This window comes from Leptopilina heterotoma, unplaced genomic scaffold (assembly GCF_015476425.1).
Source record: "Leptopilina heterotoma isolate Lh14 unplaced genomic scaffold, ASM1547642v1 Lhet_14, whole genome shotgun sequence".
Lineage (NCBI taxonomy): Eukaryota > Metazoa > Arthropoda > Insecta > Hymenoptera > Figitidae > Leptopilina > Leptopilina heterotoma.
This window is the reverse complement of record NW_025110859.1, coordinates 1,145,414-1,161,821: the sequence shown is the minus strand read 5'-3', so window position 1 is coordinate 1,161,821 and position 16,408 is coordinate 1,145,414. Positions and strand designations below refer to the sequence as shown.

The window sequence follows — 16,408 nt, the reverse complement described above, 5'->3', positions numbered from 1 at the left end:
TGAAAACGTAGTAAATAAAATAAAAGGGAAACTATTACTTATTATGAAAAGTATTTTAGAAACATTTTTAGTCGGTAAACTTTATTAGGCATAATAAATTCTTTATAAATGTATTAAAATAGTGAAAAATAAAAGTATTTCATACCATAAACCAGTCTTTTGTGCTGATCACAATTTCGGAAAAATTGCATTAAACAAAGGCTTCGTTTGGAAACTCGATTTTTTAAAGTTGAGAAACTTCGTAAAGATATGCACCAAGTAGTTTTGTCTGCAAGAAATTATTTTCAATTTGAAGACAATTTCAAATCTTGAAAATTCAAATGAAATGTAACTTGAAACTATATTGAAAAATAATTGAAGAAATACTCACTCCTTCGATGTAATTGCGAACGTCGACCTTTTCATTTTGCGAATGAGCTCCATCATCACCGGCACCAACTGGTAATAATAAAACATTCTTTCCAGTGACTTCTTGAAAAGTCAGTGTCACTGGAATCGATCCACCTTCCCGCGACAAATCGGGTTCAACTTTGTAGACATGTTTCGTGGCAATCCGTGCCGCCAAGTAATGCGGATGATCCGGATTCTCAGTCCACGCCTTTCCACCATGACTCATCAATATTTTCATACTATTTGGACTCTGTCTTATTTTCCACAGTTTCTCCAAATGACTCGTCACTTTCTTCTCCACCTCATCGGGCGTCATATTTGGTACAATTCTCATTGAAAATTTCCCAACGACTTTTCCCGGTATCACCGTTTTTGAACCAGGCTCACTGAAAGCTCCCTCAATTCCATGAAGCGAAAGACTCGGATTTCGCCATCTGTGCATCAATAATTGTTTCTGCAAAAAGAATAAATCTCAGTAAAAATATTAATTTAGATCAAATTCTATTCAATTCAAAAAGCTGCTCACCTTATCCTCGTGAACTAATTTAGTGCAACCGATACTACTGCGATATTCATCAATGTCGAATTCAATATTATCGTAGGATTTTATTTCCGTTTGAATTAATTCAGCGACATTATCGTAAATGCCGTCGATTAAAATTTTCCCCTTCACGTCAGCAAGGGAATTCATGAGATAAATAACATCGGACATTGCTTCATGAACTGAACCACCGAACGTACCGCTGTGCAGATCTTTATCGGCGCATTTAATTTCCAGGAAAAAGTAACACACCCCACGGAGACCATAAGTTATGCAAGGTTTTGTCGTTCCCAGCCAATAATTGTCAGAGATACAAACGTAATCGACATCTTTCAGAAATGATTCCTTACGGGCCCACAATAATTCATCTAAACCTTCACTTCCACTTTCTTCCATTCCCTCGAAGACGAACTGTAATGAAAAAACGCCTAAAGTCATTTAAGAAGAAGACAATAAATTCCACACTTTTTTCTCTCGAAGACAAACTCAGGATTCGCACTCATCTACTAAAACTAAAAATTGAACATTTTAATTAAATTATTCGAAATAATTGAATTATTCTTTTAAATTTTTATAAAATTCTTCAAAAAATTCAATTACCTAAAATATTTCAATAAAATGTTTAAAATAAAAATAATTATTTTTTTTTAATTTTGATAGCATTTATTCATAAGAATTTAATTATTTTTATAAATAATAGAAGTCATCGTAAGTATTCAATTATTTTTAATACAATTTTAATTAAAATATTCGAAATGACTGAATTATGCTTTTAAATTTTCATAAAATTCTTCAAAAAACTTCAATTAATTTTACAAATAACAACATTTTTCATAGAATTAAATTATTTTCATAAATAATAAAATCCTTTAGAGAATTTTTATTATTTTTCATACAATTTTCAATGAATTTCTCAAAAATGTAATTACATTTAGATTCTCTTAAAAATTAAAAATATTTATTTATTTTAATTTCCAATTAGGTATTGGTAAATTTTATCAAATTAAAATTAAATAAATTTTATTATTTTACTTTCAAAAATTATTTTTAAATAAATAGGTAATAGTATTTTTGAAGAAATTTATTTATTTATTTTATTTATTAAAAATATACGTTTCTAGGGCTAATAAGCCCACAAAGGAATAGTTTGCATTTTACAAATTTCTGTATATACAAAGGAGTTTAAAAAAAAGAAGTAGAATTTAAATTAAAACTTAGAAAATAATTTAAATATTTCTAAAAAAATCGAACTACTTATAACGCTTTTTAATATTCAATTATTATCTAAAATTTCAACTGAAATTTGTTTTTAAATCAATTCTTATTAGAAAGTTCAAATGAAATTCAATTATTTAAATACAAAAATAAATAATGAATAATTGAATGTTTCTCAAAATTTAATTCTTATAAAGAATTTAACAACTTTTAAAACAAGTTGTAAATCCAGATGTTCATTACATGAACATTTTGCTTCCTCTTTACGATCAGCAAAAAAAATTTGCTTCCTCGTGGAGGAAGCATTAACGATAAATATATTTCATTTTTAAATAATTTTTAATACAATTTAACATTTATAAAATAAAGTTCATTCGCCTTAATAGAAATACAGTAATATGAATCTAAATAAAAAAAAATTTTTAGTAAAAAAGTGAATTTTTCAAATTTGATTGTAATTAATTCTATAATTTTCAATAGAATATGTACTTTATATACATCAATCGATTCGTCTTGATGCAAAGAATAAGATTTTTGATTTATTTTTCCATAAATAATAACATTTTATTGTACAGCAACATGATTTTTAAGAAAAAATGAATTTTTATTAAAAGTGCAAATTTTTTGTCTGTAATTGGCTTTAATTCTATAAATTTAAATACAAATATACTTTATATATACCAATCGATCCGTCTTGGTGCAAAGAATAAGATTTTAGAAATAAATGAGTAAGATTTTCTTATACGGCAACATAATTTTGCGGAAAGAACTCATTTTTTGATAAAAATGCGAATTTTTTAGCTTTAATTGTGATTAACTCTGTAAATTCTCATACAATTTATACTTTTTATATACCAATCGATTCGTCTTGATGCAAAGAATAAGATTTTATTATATATTAACTTCAATGACCAACTTAAAAAAAATTTAAAAAAAAAAGATTTTTTAGAAAAAAGTCAAAAAAAAATTTTTTTCTGAGAATGTTTTAAAGTCTATCAATCCATTTCGAGATATTTTTATGATAAATATACCTGGTAAATTTTAGCCAAATTCGTTAAAACCTCTTCGAGTTATCGTGTTCACAAAAATCGGGATCCACACACACACACACATCCGGACAATTGTTTAGAGTCTTATATAACATAGTCCTATATAGAAGAAAATTTGTTAAAAGGATTTTTAAATATTTTGTAAATTAAACGACTACAAAGCTTCCTCACGAGGAAGCAAAAATAATTGAATTACTAAGAAGAATTTTATTATTTATTTAAAAATAATTGAATTCTTGTGAAGAATTTTATTTAAATCTTTTTAAATAAATCTTTAAAAGTATTTTTTTGAATCTAAATATTTTCGATAATTTAAGCCTTTCAAGCGGTAAATCGAGTTTTTGATCCGGAAGCTCAATTGAGAAGAATTAAAAAAAGAATTAAAGAATTTATTGTTATTTTTTTAAATAATTAAATTTTTGCAAAGAATTTTGTTTCATTTTTTTTTAAATAATTGTATTCTTGTGAAAAATTTTATTATTTGGGAATATAATTGAATAATTGTGAAGAATTTTATTAAAATATTTAAAAGTAATTGGATTCTTGAGAAGAATTTTATTATTCATGCAAAAATAATTGTATTCTTCCTGCATTTTTTAAAAAAATTTAATAAATAATTGAATTTTTATGGAAAATGTTATTATTGCTTGTGAACTAAGTGAATTCTTGAGGTAGAATTTCATAAAAACTTTTAAATTGATTTTTTTCGAAAAATTTTATGAAATATATTAAATAATTCAATTCCTGTGATGATTTTATTACTTATAAAAAAATTGAGTGTTTGCGAAGAATTTTATTTAATTCGTTTTAAATAATTGAATTCTCGTGAAAAATTTTATGATTTAGAAAAATAATTAGATAATTGTAAAGATTTAAAGAAAGAATTAAAGAATTTATCAGTTTTTTTTTAAAAATAATTGAAGTTTTGATAAGTATTATATTATTTATGAAAATAATTGAATTTTTGCGAAGAATTTTATTTAATTTTTTTTTAAATAATTGAATTCTCGTAAAAAATTTTATTATTTGAGAAAATAATTTAATTCTTGAATTTTATCAAAATTCATTTTTGGAATTTTATTAAAATTCTAGATATTGAAAATCATTTATTTTCGAAAATTTTTTGAAAATGTAATCGTTCCAAAGAATTTTATTACAACTTTTAGAATCTTTTTTTTTATTTCAACTGTTGGCGAGAGAGAAAGTATCTAAATAGTAGGAAATTGTAAGAAAAGTAGTAAATATGTAGTAGGTTGTAGTAGATGAGTCCGAAGTATAAAACAAAATTAAGGATTAGTTTTGATTACCTTGACATTAACTGGAATATCAATACCCAAAGCTTTATAGCCTTCTAGAGCGTGAATCCAGCAAAGAATTGGACCCTTGTCGTCCGTACTTCCTCTACCGTAGAGCTTTCCATTTTTTTCAACCAAAGTAAAAGGATCCGTGTCCCATCCGTCTTCCTTTAAGGCAGGTTGAACATCGAGATGTCCATAAATGAGAACAGTCTTTTTCTTTGGATCTTTACCTAGTTGACCCAATAGAACCGGTGGCAATGGAATCACCTCTCCTCCAGGTAATTCTTGCGTGCCCACGTCCGCCAATTCAGTCGATGAACCTAATGATTTCATTCTCTTTTCGGCCCATTTCATCATTCTCACGACCTCATCTCTCTTATCAGGCCAACCTGAGACCGATTTTATAGCAACAACTTCTGCAAGAGTTTTTATATACTCCGCCTTGTGCTCGTCTATATACCTAAAAACAAATTCTACATGTTTAGTGCTAAATTTTATATTATGCGATGAGTTATTTTTAAAATACGCATTCAAATTGTATATTCAATCCGAAAAATTTGAAGAGAAAAACACTTGAGAGGAATTACAAAATTGATAAAATATAATTATTTTACTGATGGAAACCAGATTAGTTGAAAGTCCAAGTTTTATATCTAAATTTTGGTTATCGTAACAATCTATTCTGAATTTATTTAATAATAACTTAAATATTTAGTAAATTCTTCCACAATTATTTAATAAATTAATTTTTTCGATTTTTGGAAAACGCATATAAAAGGTAAAAGAAAAACACTCTTTTACTTTTTTATAAAATAGACGACATATCGGTGGTCAGGTTCGTTTAATTCGTTCAATATTAATTTAAAATTCACTCATGAACTAGAAATTATTTGTATCAAAAATCCATTTCTTCTAATAGATTGATAAATTATTTTTCACGTTATCCAATTCAACAAAAGAAGAACATTGTTTACAATTTATATGATAGAGCAATTTTATTGTCTCACAAGTCCTTTCATAATGAAAACATTAAACGAATCTTTAAAATTTTGCAAAACAACGATTACCCTTTAGAATTTATACAAAAAAATATTAAAATTCGAAAACATTCATTAATTCATAAAACAATAGATAAAAAACAAACTAACAATATCGTTAGTATTTATCAACAACTACCTAAAATCTGTATTCCTTTTAATGATATTTATTATCAATTATCTAATATTTAAAAAAAATATAATTTACTTTCTATTCCTATTGTGGAAAAAAGCTTAAGCTCTGTAATAAAATTAGAGGAAAGGACTTGACGAAAAAGTGGGATCGGAATAATATTGTTTATAAATTTAATTGTAATAGTTGCCCTGCAACATATATTGGTGAATCAAAGCGTACTTTGAAAAAAGAATTAGCGAGCATAAAAACAAAAACCACAAATCTGTTGTGAACAAACATCAAACTGAATATAATCATTCTTTTAATTTTGATGATGCAGAAATTTTAGATTATGAAATTTCTTATAAAAATCGATTAATTTCTGAGATGATTTATATTAAATGAAATAATTTTACTATTATTTTCAAGAAGGAAGATATACAGTTTCTTAGTAATTCTTATTTTTCTTTGCTTAATAAATTGAAATAATGGTTATAATTCATAATATTTTGATTGCGGGTCATGACCCCATCGACTGTATATAACGCGAAAATTGTCACCGGCTCAGTCAGTTTGACTAATCCGACTAATCACTCGTTTTAATAAGTATGATCGTGATTTGTAAATTTAAATATTTTATTTTTTTGTTGTATTGCGTTTATTTATGGTTTTTTAATTTATTGACGTGATGTTTATTTTATTGACTTTAACTATAGGTAAAAATTGTTTTTTATTTTTTGTTTAAATTTAATTCTTTTTAAAATTGTGTTGTATTAATTTTTATAAAAAAATTTTTTATTAAAGTGACCTGATTTTATAAAAAAGTAAGAGTGTTTTTCTTTTACCTTTTATATACGTCTTCCAAAAATCGAAAAAATTAATTTATTTAATAATAACTATTGTAGGTATTATAATAAAAAATTACAAAAGTACAATAATAAATACGCTTGTAAAAAATTAAATTATTTTGCTATAAATGTTCGTTTTGTAAGTAAAAATAATTTAATTTTGTTAACAAAAAAATTCAAACATTTTATAACAGATTTAAATATGTATTAAATAATTAACAAATAAAAAACAATTATAATATTCCCTTTGTTTAATTAAACAGGCAAAAAGATAAAACTTTTACTTGAACAGATTTTCCAGTGTAGATGGTAGAGCCATGATTGGCGAAAATTGTAAATAATCGCAAATCAAAAAATTATAAAACAAAATCTTTAATTGTTGCACTTTCAGTATAGGGCGTTGATTAATTGTAATTGTACTAATCACTTTTGATAACAAGTTCTCAAACTCTCTGGCAGTGTTGCCAGACCTGATAAGGCTATGTTCGGTGGGGGAAAATTCAAGATGGATGCTAACTGGTGCACAAACATTGTATAGAAAGTGTATGGGATAGAGTCTAATTTTTTAAATATCTCGCTTAAACGAAATTTTTAACCATAAGTTTATTAGGATTTTATGTTTCATTTTTAAAGAACTATTTTTTGCAATAATAAAATCAATAAAAAAATAAAATCGATTTTTATTATTGCAAAAAATAGTTCTTTAAAAATGAAACATAAAATCCTAATAAACTTATGGTTAAAAATTTCGTTTAAGCGAGATATTTAAAAAATTAGACTCTATAGGCCTAAGCACAACTACTTTGCGAATGTCGTTGGTCGTTCGCGAACGCAATGCATGGGTTAGAAAAGAACAGAGATATATTTGTGTCCTTTTCTAACGCATGCTTTACATTCGCGAACGACATTCGCAAAGTAGTTGTGCTTAGGCCTTTATGACCTTTATGACCATGATTGCGGAGACGCATGCGCAAAAATGCGGATTTCAATTTCAAAATGCGGAATTTTTAAAAAATTGCTTTAAAACACTATTATAGCGTATAAAATGAAAAATAAGTGAAAAACTTTATTAGTAATGCTTTGTTATAAATTTTTCAATTAGAATTTTGTATTTCTTTCCTTATATATAAGTAACATGAGAATTCTGAGAATTTATTATATTTTTATTTTATATTAAATGAATAAATCACCTTTTTTAATTATTAATTTATTAAATAAAAATTATAAATCTTATAGGAGTAGTTAACATATTTAAATTTTTTAAATTTAATTATGATGTCAAACGTATAAATATCTTTTTGTAAACACTCACATAAATTCGTGAAACACTTTTTGTTCTCCTTAAAGGCGCATCTTCATTTATTTCCTCTCTTTTTCTATATTTTCAGGTGAACGGAGCATTAGGAATTGTTTTCCCGCTGTTTTTTTCTAACCTATTTAAAGAGCCGGGTGCCAACGCGCTCTATTTGTTTTTTAATCTCTTTTTTATTAAAAAAAGGGTAATTAATAATAAAAGAATTAGTGAAATGGCTCCAACAACGAGGAGAAGTAATAAAAATTCTAAAAGAGGAGGCAAAAAATCTCAAACTAATGCAAGAAAACAAAAAGAGACAAAAAGGAGAAATGTTTCTACAGAAGAGCAAGATGTATCAGAAGATGAAATTGGTAAATAAATAAAAAAATACTAATTTTTATTAATATATCCTGCTGTTTATTTACATGTAATAAAAGTCAACAAAGCAAATATTTGCCCTGACATTGACATTTTAGGTTATGCATTGTTTCATACCTTCTGTTATTCTTATGTTTAATTTTAATCACATTTTAATCATTTAATTATTATTAGCTATAATAATCCTATAATTCATTCTTTTATTCTGTCCACACCTGAAGTTAGTTTTTGGGTATTCTTTTGTTTTTTTTTTTCTTAAAAAAAAATTTGCAGGTATTTTTTCATAATTCATAATAAAATAATAGGTATTAGAAATTAGAAAATTTTAAAAAAAAAGGTTGATTAACAAATGAAAAATTTACCCATTTTTGTTTATTATAAGCTTTTTTTAATAACAAATTTCGTTTGACTGATCTAAATTATGCAAATTTTTCTCTTGTTTATTTATAAAAAATAGAAAATTTGTTAAAAAATTATGATTTACATTATTTCAATTTTTTAATTACAATTGTTTTTATAAAATTCATTAGTTTTTTTTTAAATAAACGAAACAAATGTTTATAATTTCTATTTGTCAATTACAAATTTTCATTGAAAATAAAAATGTTTGAATTTTTAGAAAATAAAGGAAAAAGATTTTACTCAAAAAAAATGTTCAGTTACATTTTTACGAATTTTTTTAATTGTAAAATTATTCAAAAACATAAATAATTTCTTTTTTAAATAAATATTTAATTATTATTATTTTTCCACAGGAATTAAGACATTAAATTAATCCTTTTTGAAATTAAACAACTTATAAAAGTATTTTGCTATAAAACATGAAGATATTGATTGCTCCGGTCTTCGACTCGGAGTGATCGATTTCTTTGTTTTATAATAATTTATAATTAAAAATTTATGAAAATAATTGAATTATTGCGAAGAAATTTATAAAATATTGTAAATAATTGAATTCTTGTGGAATTTTTAATATTTTTGACAATAATTAAATGTTTTTGTACGATTTTATTAAATTTCTTTTTAAATAATTGAATTTTTCTCGGAAAATTTTATTAAAATAATAGATATTGAAAGTAATTGAAATTAGGACAAGCATTTTATTGTCATTTTTGAAAATAATTGAACTTTGGGGAAAAATTCTATTATTTACAAAGATAATTTGGATTTTGACAAAAAATTTTTTTTTTTTAATTTTAAACATAATTGAATTTTATGAGAAGAATTTTATTACTTTTGAAAATAATTGAATTTCTGCAATAAATTATTTGCAATTTCTCCAAAATTGAATTATTTTAGTGTTTTCAATAAAAATTTGAATTTAAAATTTTTAAATTCAATTATTTTTAAAATTGATAATTTTATTTAAAAAATGAAGTAAATTGTTGCTAGTTCATTTATTAAACAGATTTGATCCTCACTCTTATTTTCACCTAATAAATATATATATATATATTTATTTCAGATGAATACGTGGCACAAGCTATGGATAATCCATTAAAATTAAAATTATGCATTAAAGTAGATCACGATAAATTGGAAAGTACAGTCCAAAAGTTTATGAATTCTGAAAATTCCGACGATGAAGGTATAATTGATGCTAAACCCAAAAGTCCAATGAAGAACAGTCCCGATCATTTGTCTCGATCAATGAAAAATTTAGATATAAGTAATAAAAAAACAACGAACACTAGGAAATCTCAAAAAGATCTCAAAACAGCTCCAGCAAGAATAACTCGTAATTCAACAGCCCCACAAATAAAAAATGAATCTGAAACTCCTAGTCGTGCACGTTCTGCTCGTAAGACATTAAATTCTGAAGAAAATCTAATGTCAAGTGGAAGGAATCTCAGAGATCGTAAAACAGTAGATTACTGTGATGGTGAGGAGGATTCAACTTCAAGAAGCAGATCAGTGAGTAAAAAACGTAATGGAACACGTGAATCGAATGAAAATGATTTATGTGAAACACCAAAGAAACGAGCAATGAGGACAAGAATGTCCACAAGAGAGCCTTTAAATTCAGTCGATGAAAATCAAACGCTTACTAATGAACGAACAACTCCTAAGAATGCACGAAAAGTTAGTACCAGAACAAGGAAGAGTATTATTCAAACAGAAGATTTGAACCAGGGAACTCCAAGTTCAGTTTCGGAATGGAAAAATACGTCAAAAACTAAAAATTCCACTCCTGTCAGAAAGAAATTATTGCCTGAAAAAATTATTAATGGAACTCCAAAAAGTCGTGTGGGAACTCCAAAAAGCCGTGTGGCAACTCCAAAATTGAGAAGTACACTGACACCAAGTACACAAACGAGAAATTCCACAGTTTCAAAACCGAAAACAAATCTTCAAGAATTTCGTACTCGTTTGCACGTTAGTTTTGTGCCTAAATCGTTGCCATGCAGGGAGGCTGAATTTAACGATATCTTCACGTTTCTCAAGGGAAAACTCACTGAGGAAATTGGAGGGTAAAAATTAATTTTTCTCTTTTATTTTTTTTAATAAATTAACTTAGGGGTCATACACATAATACGTCACGCAATTTTTGACCATTTTTAACCCCTCCCTCCCCCTATGTCACACTTCGTTACAAACCTTGAACCCCCCCCTCCCCCTACAACGTCACGTCACACACGTAAATTTCAATGTAAATTTTATACATTTGACATTATATTTTATATCCTACACTCTAAATTATTGAATCAGTTAAAAATATTTTTTGTGCAACACCTGTAAGGAGAGTAATACTTTACATGCCTGTAAAGTAGGCGCAAAACAGTACTTTGCTGCACTAGTGCCGTAAAGTTCTTAAACTTTTAGGTTTTTTTAGTGATATACATAGGTATTTGTTTTCTATTTGTAGAATACCTGTTTTTTACAGTAATATACGCGTAGAAAACCACGTATATTACGTGCGGTAACATACGTTCCAAACCCTGCTAAACAGTACGTATGTTGGCGTCAACTAGCGTTTCCAAACAGCTTTTTTTATCAAAACCAAAAGGTGTTGCACAAAGTACTGTGTGCAACACGTACGAAAGAAGATTTTCCGACTTCGAAAACAGCTTCTTTCTGTACTTGTTGCACAATATACTATTTTCTGACAATTTGTTAAAAATAACTGATGTTTCAATACAATTTTTTTTATTGATTCATTTAGTCACATTTAACTACCTACATAGCACCGAAACTTTCCTAAAAATTTATTAAAGATTTACTCGCAAGCTTCGAAATATTTAAATGCAAAGTTTAGTGAAAATTGTGTAAAGATTTAAATATCCTACTTCAATAAATGTTTAGCGCGAAACTTTCCTAAAAATTTTCACGAAATTATAGTCGAAAATGTAATTCAAATGTTCAGGAAAGTTTCAAGCTATATTTTTAAGAAAATTTGACGATAAATATTTATTGGAGTGAGAAATTTAAATCTTTACACAATTTTAACTAAACTTTGCAAGTAAATTTTTCGAAGTATGCAAGTAAATCTTTAATATATACATATTTAGAAAAGTTTCGGTGTTTTTTGGACAATTTTTCAGTTATATTTTTAACAGATTCAGAAGCAAAAAGTCAGTCACTGCTGATTGTCAGTTAAAACCAAGATTTTTAACTGATTCAAATTAAGAGAATATATTATTTATCATATTATATTATAAATAATAAACCAATATTTGTTAAATACAGGTACATAATAGATGTTAAATAGTTTAAAGCATTTTTAACTTGTTTTATTTAGAAAAAGTGACATTGTCACATTTAATTTCTTATAATTTTTGAATTTAAAAGATTGTGACGTAACACATGAGTTCACCCCCCCCCCTATGTCACAATTCTCAGACCCCCTCCCTCCCCCTAGCCGCGTGACGTATTATGTGTACGGCCCCTTATCACTCATATGAAATAATCGAAAATTTTCAAAATCGATTTTTTCACTTTTCTCCAACATTTCCTGACCTCAAAATTTATTATTTATTTAATAAAAAATTAAATTGAAGGAATAAATAAATAAAAATTAAAAGAGCTCTAAAAATTAACAATTAATAATAATAAAGTATACATTTTCCAGTAATCTGTTCGCAGTTTGAAGTTAGTTGTTGTTTGCTTTTTTGTTTCTTAACTTTTTTATAATTTTTGTTTTCAAATATTTTCAATTTTAAAATTAATGTATTGAACATCATCGAATTGTTGCAAAGAATTTTATCAAAAAATTTAATAATAATAGAATTCCTTCAAACAATTTTATTATTTAAGAAAATTACTGAATTCTCGCGAATAATTTTATTAAAATTTTGAAAAATCCTAATTAAATTCTTTTGAAGAATTTCTTTGAATTTTTTTTAAACTAATGGAGTTTCTTTAATAATTTTAATTAAAAATTTTGAAAGCAATTAGATTTTATGAAGAAGAATTTTATTAAAATTGTATTAAAAGTAATTGTATTCTTGCGAAGAATTTTACTATTTATAAAAATAATTAAAATGTTTTGAAGAATTTATTAAAATTTTAAGAAATAATTAAATTGTTATAAAGAATTTTATAGTTAAATATTTGAAAATAATGAAATTTTTTCGAGAAATTCAATTAAAGTTGTTTCGAAAATAATTGAATAAAGAATAAAGAATTTTATTAAAATTAAGTATATTCAAAATAATTGAATTCATCACAAGCATTTTATTTTTTTTTGAAAATAATTGAATTCTTTTAATTTTTTTGACGAATAGGTTCAAAAATTACATTGAAAGTAATTTAATTTTTATATAGAATTTTTTAAAAATATTTTGAGAATAATTGAATTATTTTTCGAGAATTTTAAATTCTTGTTGAAATTGATTTTTATGGAAATTTTTGAAAATAATTAAATTATTTCGCGTAATTTTATTTGAATTGGATTAAAAATAATTTAATTCCTGCAAAAAATTTTAGTATTTGTAAAAATAGTTGAATTGTTTCGAAGAATTTATTAAAATTTTAGGAAATTACTGAAATTTATGGAAATATTTAAAAATATTTGAATTCATCCAAGGAATTAAATTAAAATTGTTTTGAAAATAATTGAATTCCTGCAAAGAATTTAACCATTTATAAATATAAATTTATAAATTTTATCGGATTCGTTCGAAAAAACTTATAAAAATTGGATATTCTTGTAATGAATTCCTTTTTTCTAGGTGCATTTACATAAGTGGTGTTCCGGGTACGGGAAAGACGGCAACTGTCAATGAAGTTATTTCATGTTTGAAAAAATTAGAATCAAAAGGCGAATTATCGCCGTTTGAATTTGTCGACATCAATGGAATGAAATTGACCGAACCTCGCCAGGCTTACGTGCAAATAAAGAAGAAATTGACAGGAAGCATAAGCACGTGGGAAGAATCTCATCGTTATCTGCATCACAGGTTTACGACACCTGCGCCTCGTAGAAATATGACTTTGTTGCTTATTGATGAGGTTATTTTAATTTTCTTTTCGTATCGTTTGCCACCTTATAATTAATTTAATTAATTTATTAATTATTATTTAAATTTATTTATTTTTTTATTTTCTTGCTCTCGCTTTTTTCTTCTCTTTTTTTCTGTTTATTTTCCTCTGTTTTTCACGAACAGACTTTTCTTTTATTTTTAAAACAAACTTTTAAGACTTTTAATTTCTTTAAAACTACATTTAGTTGTAAATTCGTTTTTCAACACTCTATTTATTTGCATGATTTTTATTCATTATGAAGTGTTGATTGTTACTTGTTCGTAAAACAAAATTGGAATTTGAATTTTTGTTCTAAATGACACATTAAAAAGCGTATTTTTTTAAATTTAGATGGACCTTTTGTGTACAAAACGTCAGGAGGTGGTTTATAATCTTTTGGATTGGCCAACGCACAAAGCTTCACATTTGGTTGTGATAACAATTGCCAATACAATGGATTTGCCCGAGAGAGTTTTAATGAGTCGTGTCACCTCTCGTTTAGGATTAACGAGATTAACATTCAGTCCCTACAATCATATCCAGTTAATGGAAATCGTTAAAACTAGACTGAAAGATATGGAGGGCTTTAAGCCAGCAGCTATTCAACTTGTAGCCAGGTATTTAAATTTTTCATTTTATATTTTTAAATTTTACATATATATTTATAATTTTATTTCTTTTTAATATCTTATTTTCATTTTGTTTAAATTTGCAAAAATTGTACTTCTGTATTTATTTTATTTATTATTATTATTATTATTATTATTATTATTATTATTATTCATTTATTATTTCGTTTATAAATTTGAAATTAAATTTTAATCTTCTGCGGAAACTTAATAATTATTCTTTTTCTCCTTTGAAAAATAGAAAAGTAGCTTCTGTTTCTGGCGATGCACGACGTGCCTTGGACATTTGTCGTCGAGCAACGGAAATCGCCGAAGGTAGCAATCGGGAATTCGTCACTATTTTGGATGTGACTTCCGCTTTAAATGAAATGATAGCAAATCCCCGAGTGCAAGCTATTAAATGTTGTTCAGTAATGGAGAAAATATTTTTAGAAGCCGTTTGTCAAGAGGTGTCACGAACCGGAATCGAACAAGTCACTCTAAAAAATGTTTATCTACAATTCGAATCTATATGCCTTCTTGAAGGTTAATGTTTACTTCTTCATTTTACTTTCTAAATTTAAATTCTAATTTCTTCTTAGATTGATAAATTTTTATTTTCATTAGATTGAATTTTTATATACGTTTTCCTTTATTCTGTTTAATTTCTTAATAATTAATTCCTTTAATTTATTTATTAATAATTTAATCTTCTTTATTACATTAATTTTGGGAATTAAATTACATTTAATTATTTTTAGGTGAAGGAGTTCCGAACATAACGCAAACTCTGGAGATTTGTCGAAAACTAGCATCATGGAGATTAATTCTATGGGAATCTGGCGCAGATTTGTATCAAAGTATTTTGCTGAACGTCACAGCCAATGACATTTATTTTTCAAAAAAGAAAACCTCGTAAAAAATCAGAAAGGTAAGATTTTAATTACAGAATTTATAAACAAAAAAAGGAAAATTGCAACTATCTAACATACATACATATAAAGTCTTTAGAAAATGAGATTTCTTGCGATTTACTCAAGTGCCAACCGTACTCAGTAAATTTCTTATCGAACGGCAAAGGCATTGTGTAACGATTTTGCCCCTCATCCGGACCAATAACAAAAATAACATTCCCGTTAAATTCACGTAAATAATTCAAAAACACTGGTTCATTATTAAAATAACAAAATAGTAAAGCATAATTTTTCTCAATTGAAACAGTACTCTCCGTATCGCTTACGAATGTAATTTTTTTTAGAAATATTGGAGGTGAATATTTGCAGCACCACCACGATTTATCGATTTCAACACCATGAACATCGCAATCTAAAATTAAATATTTTATGCATGTGATTTTTATTATAATCAATTTTTTTTTAATCTAAAAAAAAGAAAGAAAAAAAAGTTATCTTTACCACAATTTTGTTGAATTAACCATTCGAGTAAACCAGAGCCACAACCGACACTGACAATTCCTTTTAAATTTGTTTCATTAATTATATTTTTAATCCACGACAAATTCTTGAAATTCGGTGATACCCAAAGTAATTGACGACTATTTTCAATGTCACAATTATTCAACAGTTCAATAATGTCTCGCCATTTATTTTCATTGTATAATTTTACAACTTTCTCCATAATTGGATTTTCCATTTTCTTTTTTTTTTAGTAAAAATTCAAAACATAGAATAAAAATATTTAAATCCGTCAAATAATTAATGAGCTGGGGAAAAATAAATAATAATGAAAAAAATTAAAGCGAGTTGACTGAAAGTTGGCAGGTCACTGAACGTTTAGAACTTAACGGAAACTGTACTTAACATTGAATTTGGACCAGCCAAATTTATAAATAAGTCAATGTCAAGTGAGAAATTCACGTCATACCGACACAGTGCCTTCGAAAATATTGTATGAGAATTTCCCTCTGTCCGCACGTGTGGAAATAAAGAGAAATTTTTTTAGAAAAATATTCCTACATTTTTTCTAAATGAACGATTTTTTTTGTTTTTAAAATACTCGACAAATAAATTTTCCGTCATTAAGTTTATTTTTGTGTAGAAAAAAAAACTTTTTAACAATAAAATTGAGATAAAAACAATGCGTAAAATCAAAATTTTCCGTCACAAAGTTTATTTTTTTTAAAAAAGAAAACTTTTGTTAAACAATTGAGAT

The 16,408-nt window shown here is 25.9% G+C and overlaps 3 protein-coding genes across 3 annotated transcripts; 1 reads left to right on the top strand and 2 right to left on the bottom strand.

Annotated features, from left to right (window-relative positions):
• Positions 1-64: 64 nt before the first annotated feature.
• LOC122497935 (cytosolic non-specific dipeptidase) lies at positions 65-6,964 on the bottom strand. The gene is made up of 5 exons (XM_043605365.1): positions 6,778-6,964; positions 4,503-4,953; positions 917-1,342; positions 371-844; positions 65-268 (listed from the first exon to the last, which is right to left on the bottom strand). The coding sequence occupies exons 1-5, from the start codon at positions 6,810-6,812 to the stop codon at positions 224-226; spliced, it is 1,431 nt and encodes a 476-aa protein (XP_043461300.1). The 5' UTR covers positions 6,813-6,964; the 3' UTR covers positions 65-223.
• A 942-nt stretch (positions 6,965-7,906) lies between these two features.
• On the top strand, positions 7,907-16,203 carry LOC122497933 (origin recognition complex subunit 1). Its single transcript, XM_043605363.1, has 7 exons — positions 7,907-8,158; positions 9,631-10,636; positions 13,337-13,616; positions 13,980-14,245; positions 14,499-14,782; positions 14,998-15,167; positions 15,495-16,203. Exons 1-6 carry the CDS (start codon positions 8,020-8,022, stop codon positions 15,153-15,155), a joined length of 2,133 nt encoding a protein of 710 aa, XP_043461298.1. The 5' UTR covers positions 7,907-8,019; the 3' UTR covers positions 15,156-15,167; positions 15,495-16,203.
• Positions 15,153-15,889, bottom strand: LOC122497940. The gene is made up of 2 exons (XM_043605370.1): positions 15,652-15,889; positions 15,153-15,562 (listed from the first exon to the last, which is right to left on the bottom strand). Exons 1-2 carry the CDS (start codon positions 15,887-15,889, stop codon positions 15,216-15,218), a joined length of 585 nt encoding a protein of 194 aa, XP_043461305.1. The 3' UTR covers positions 15,153-15,215.
• Positions 16,204-16,408: the final 205 nt, after the last annotated feature.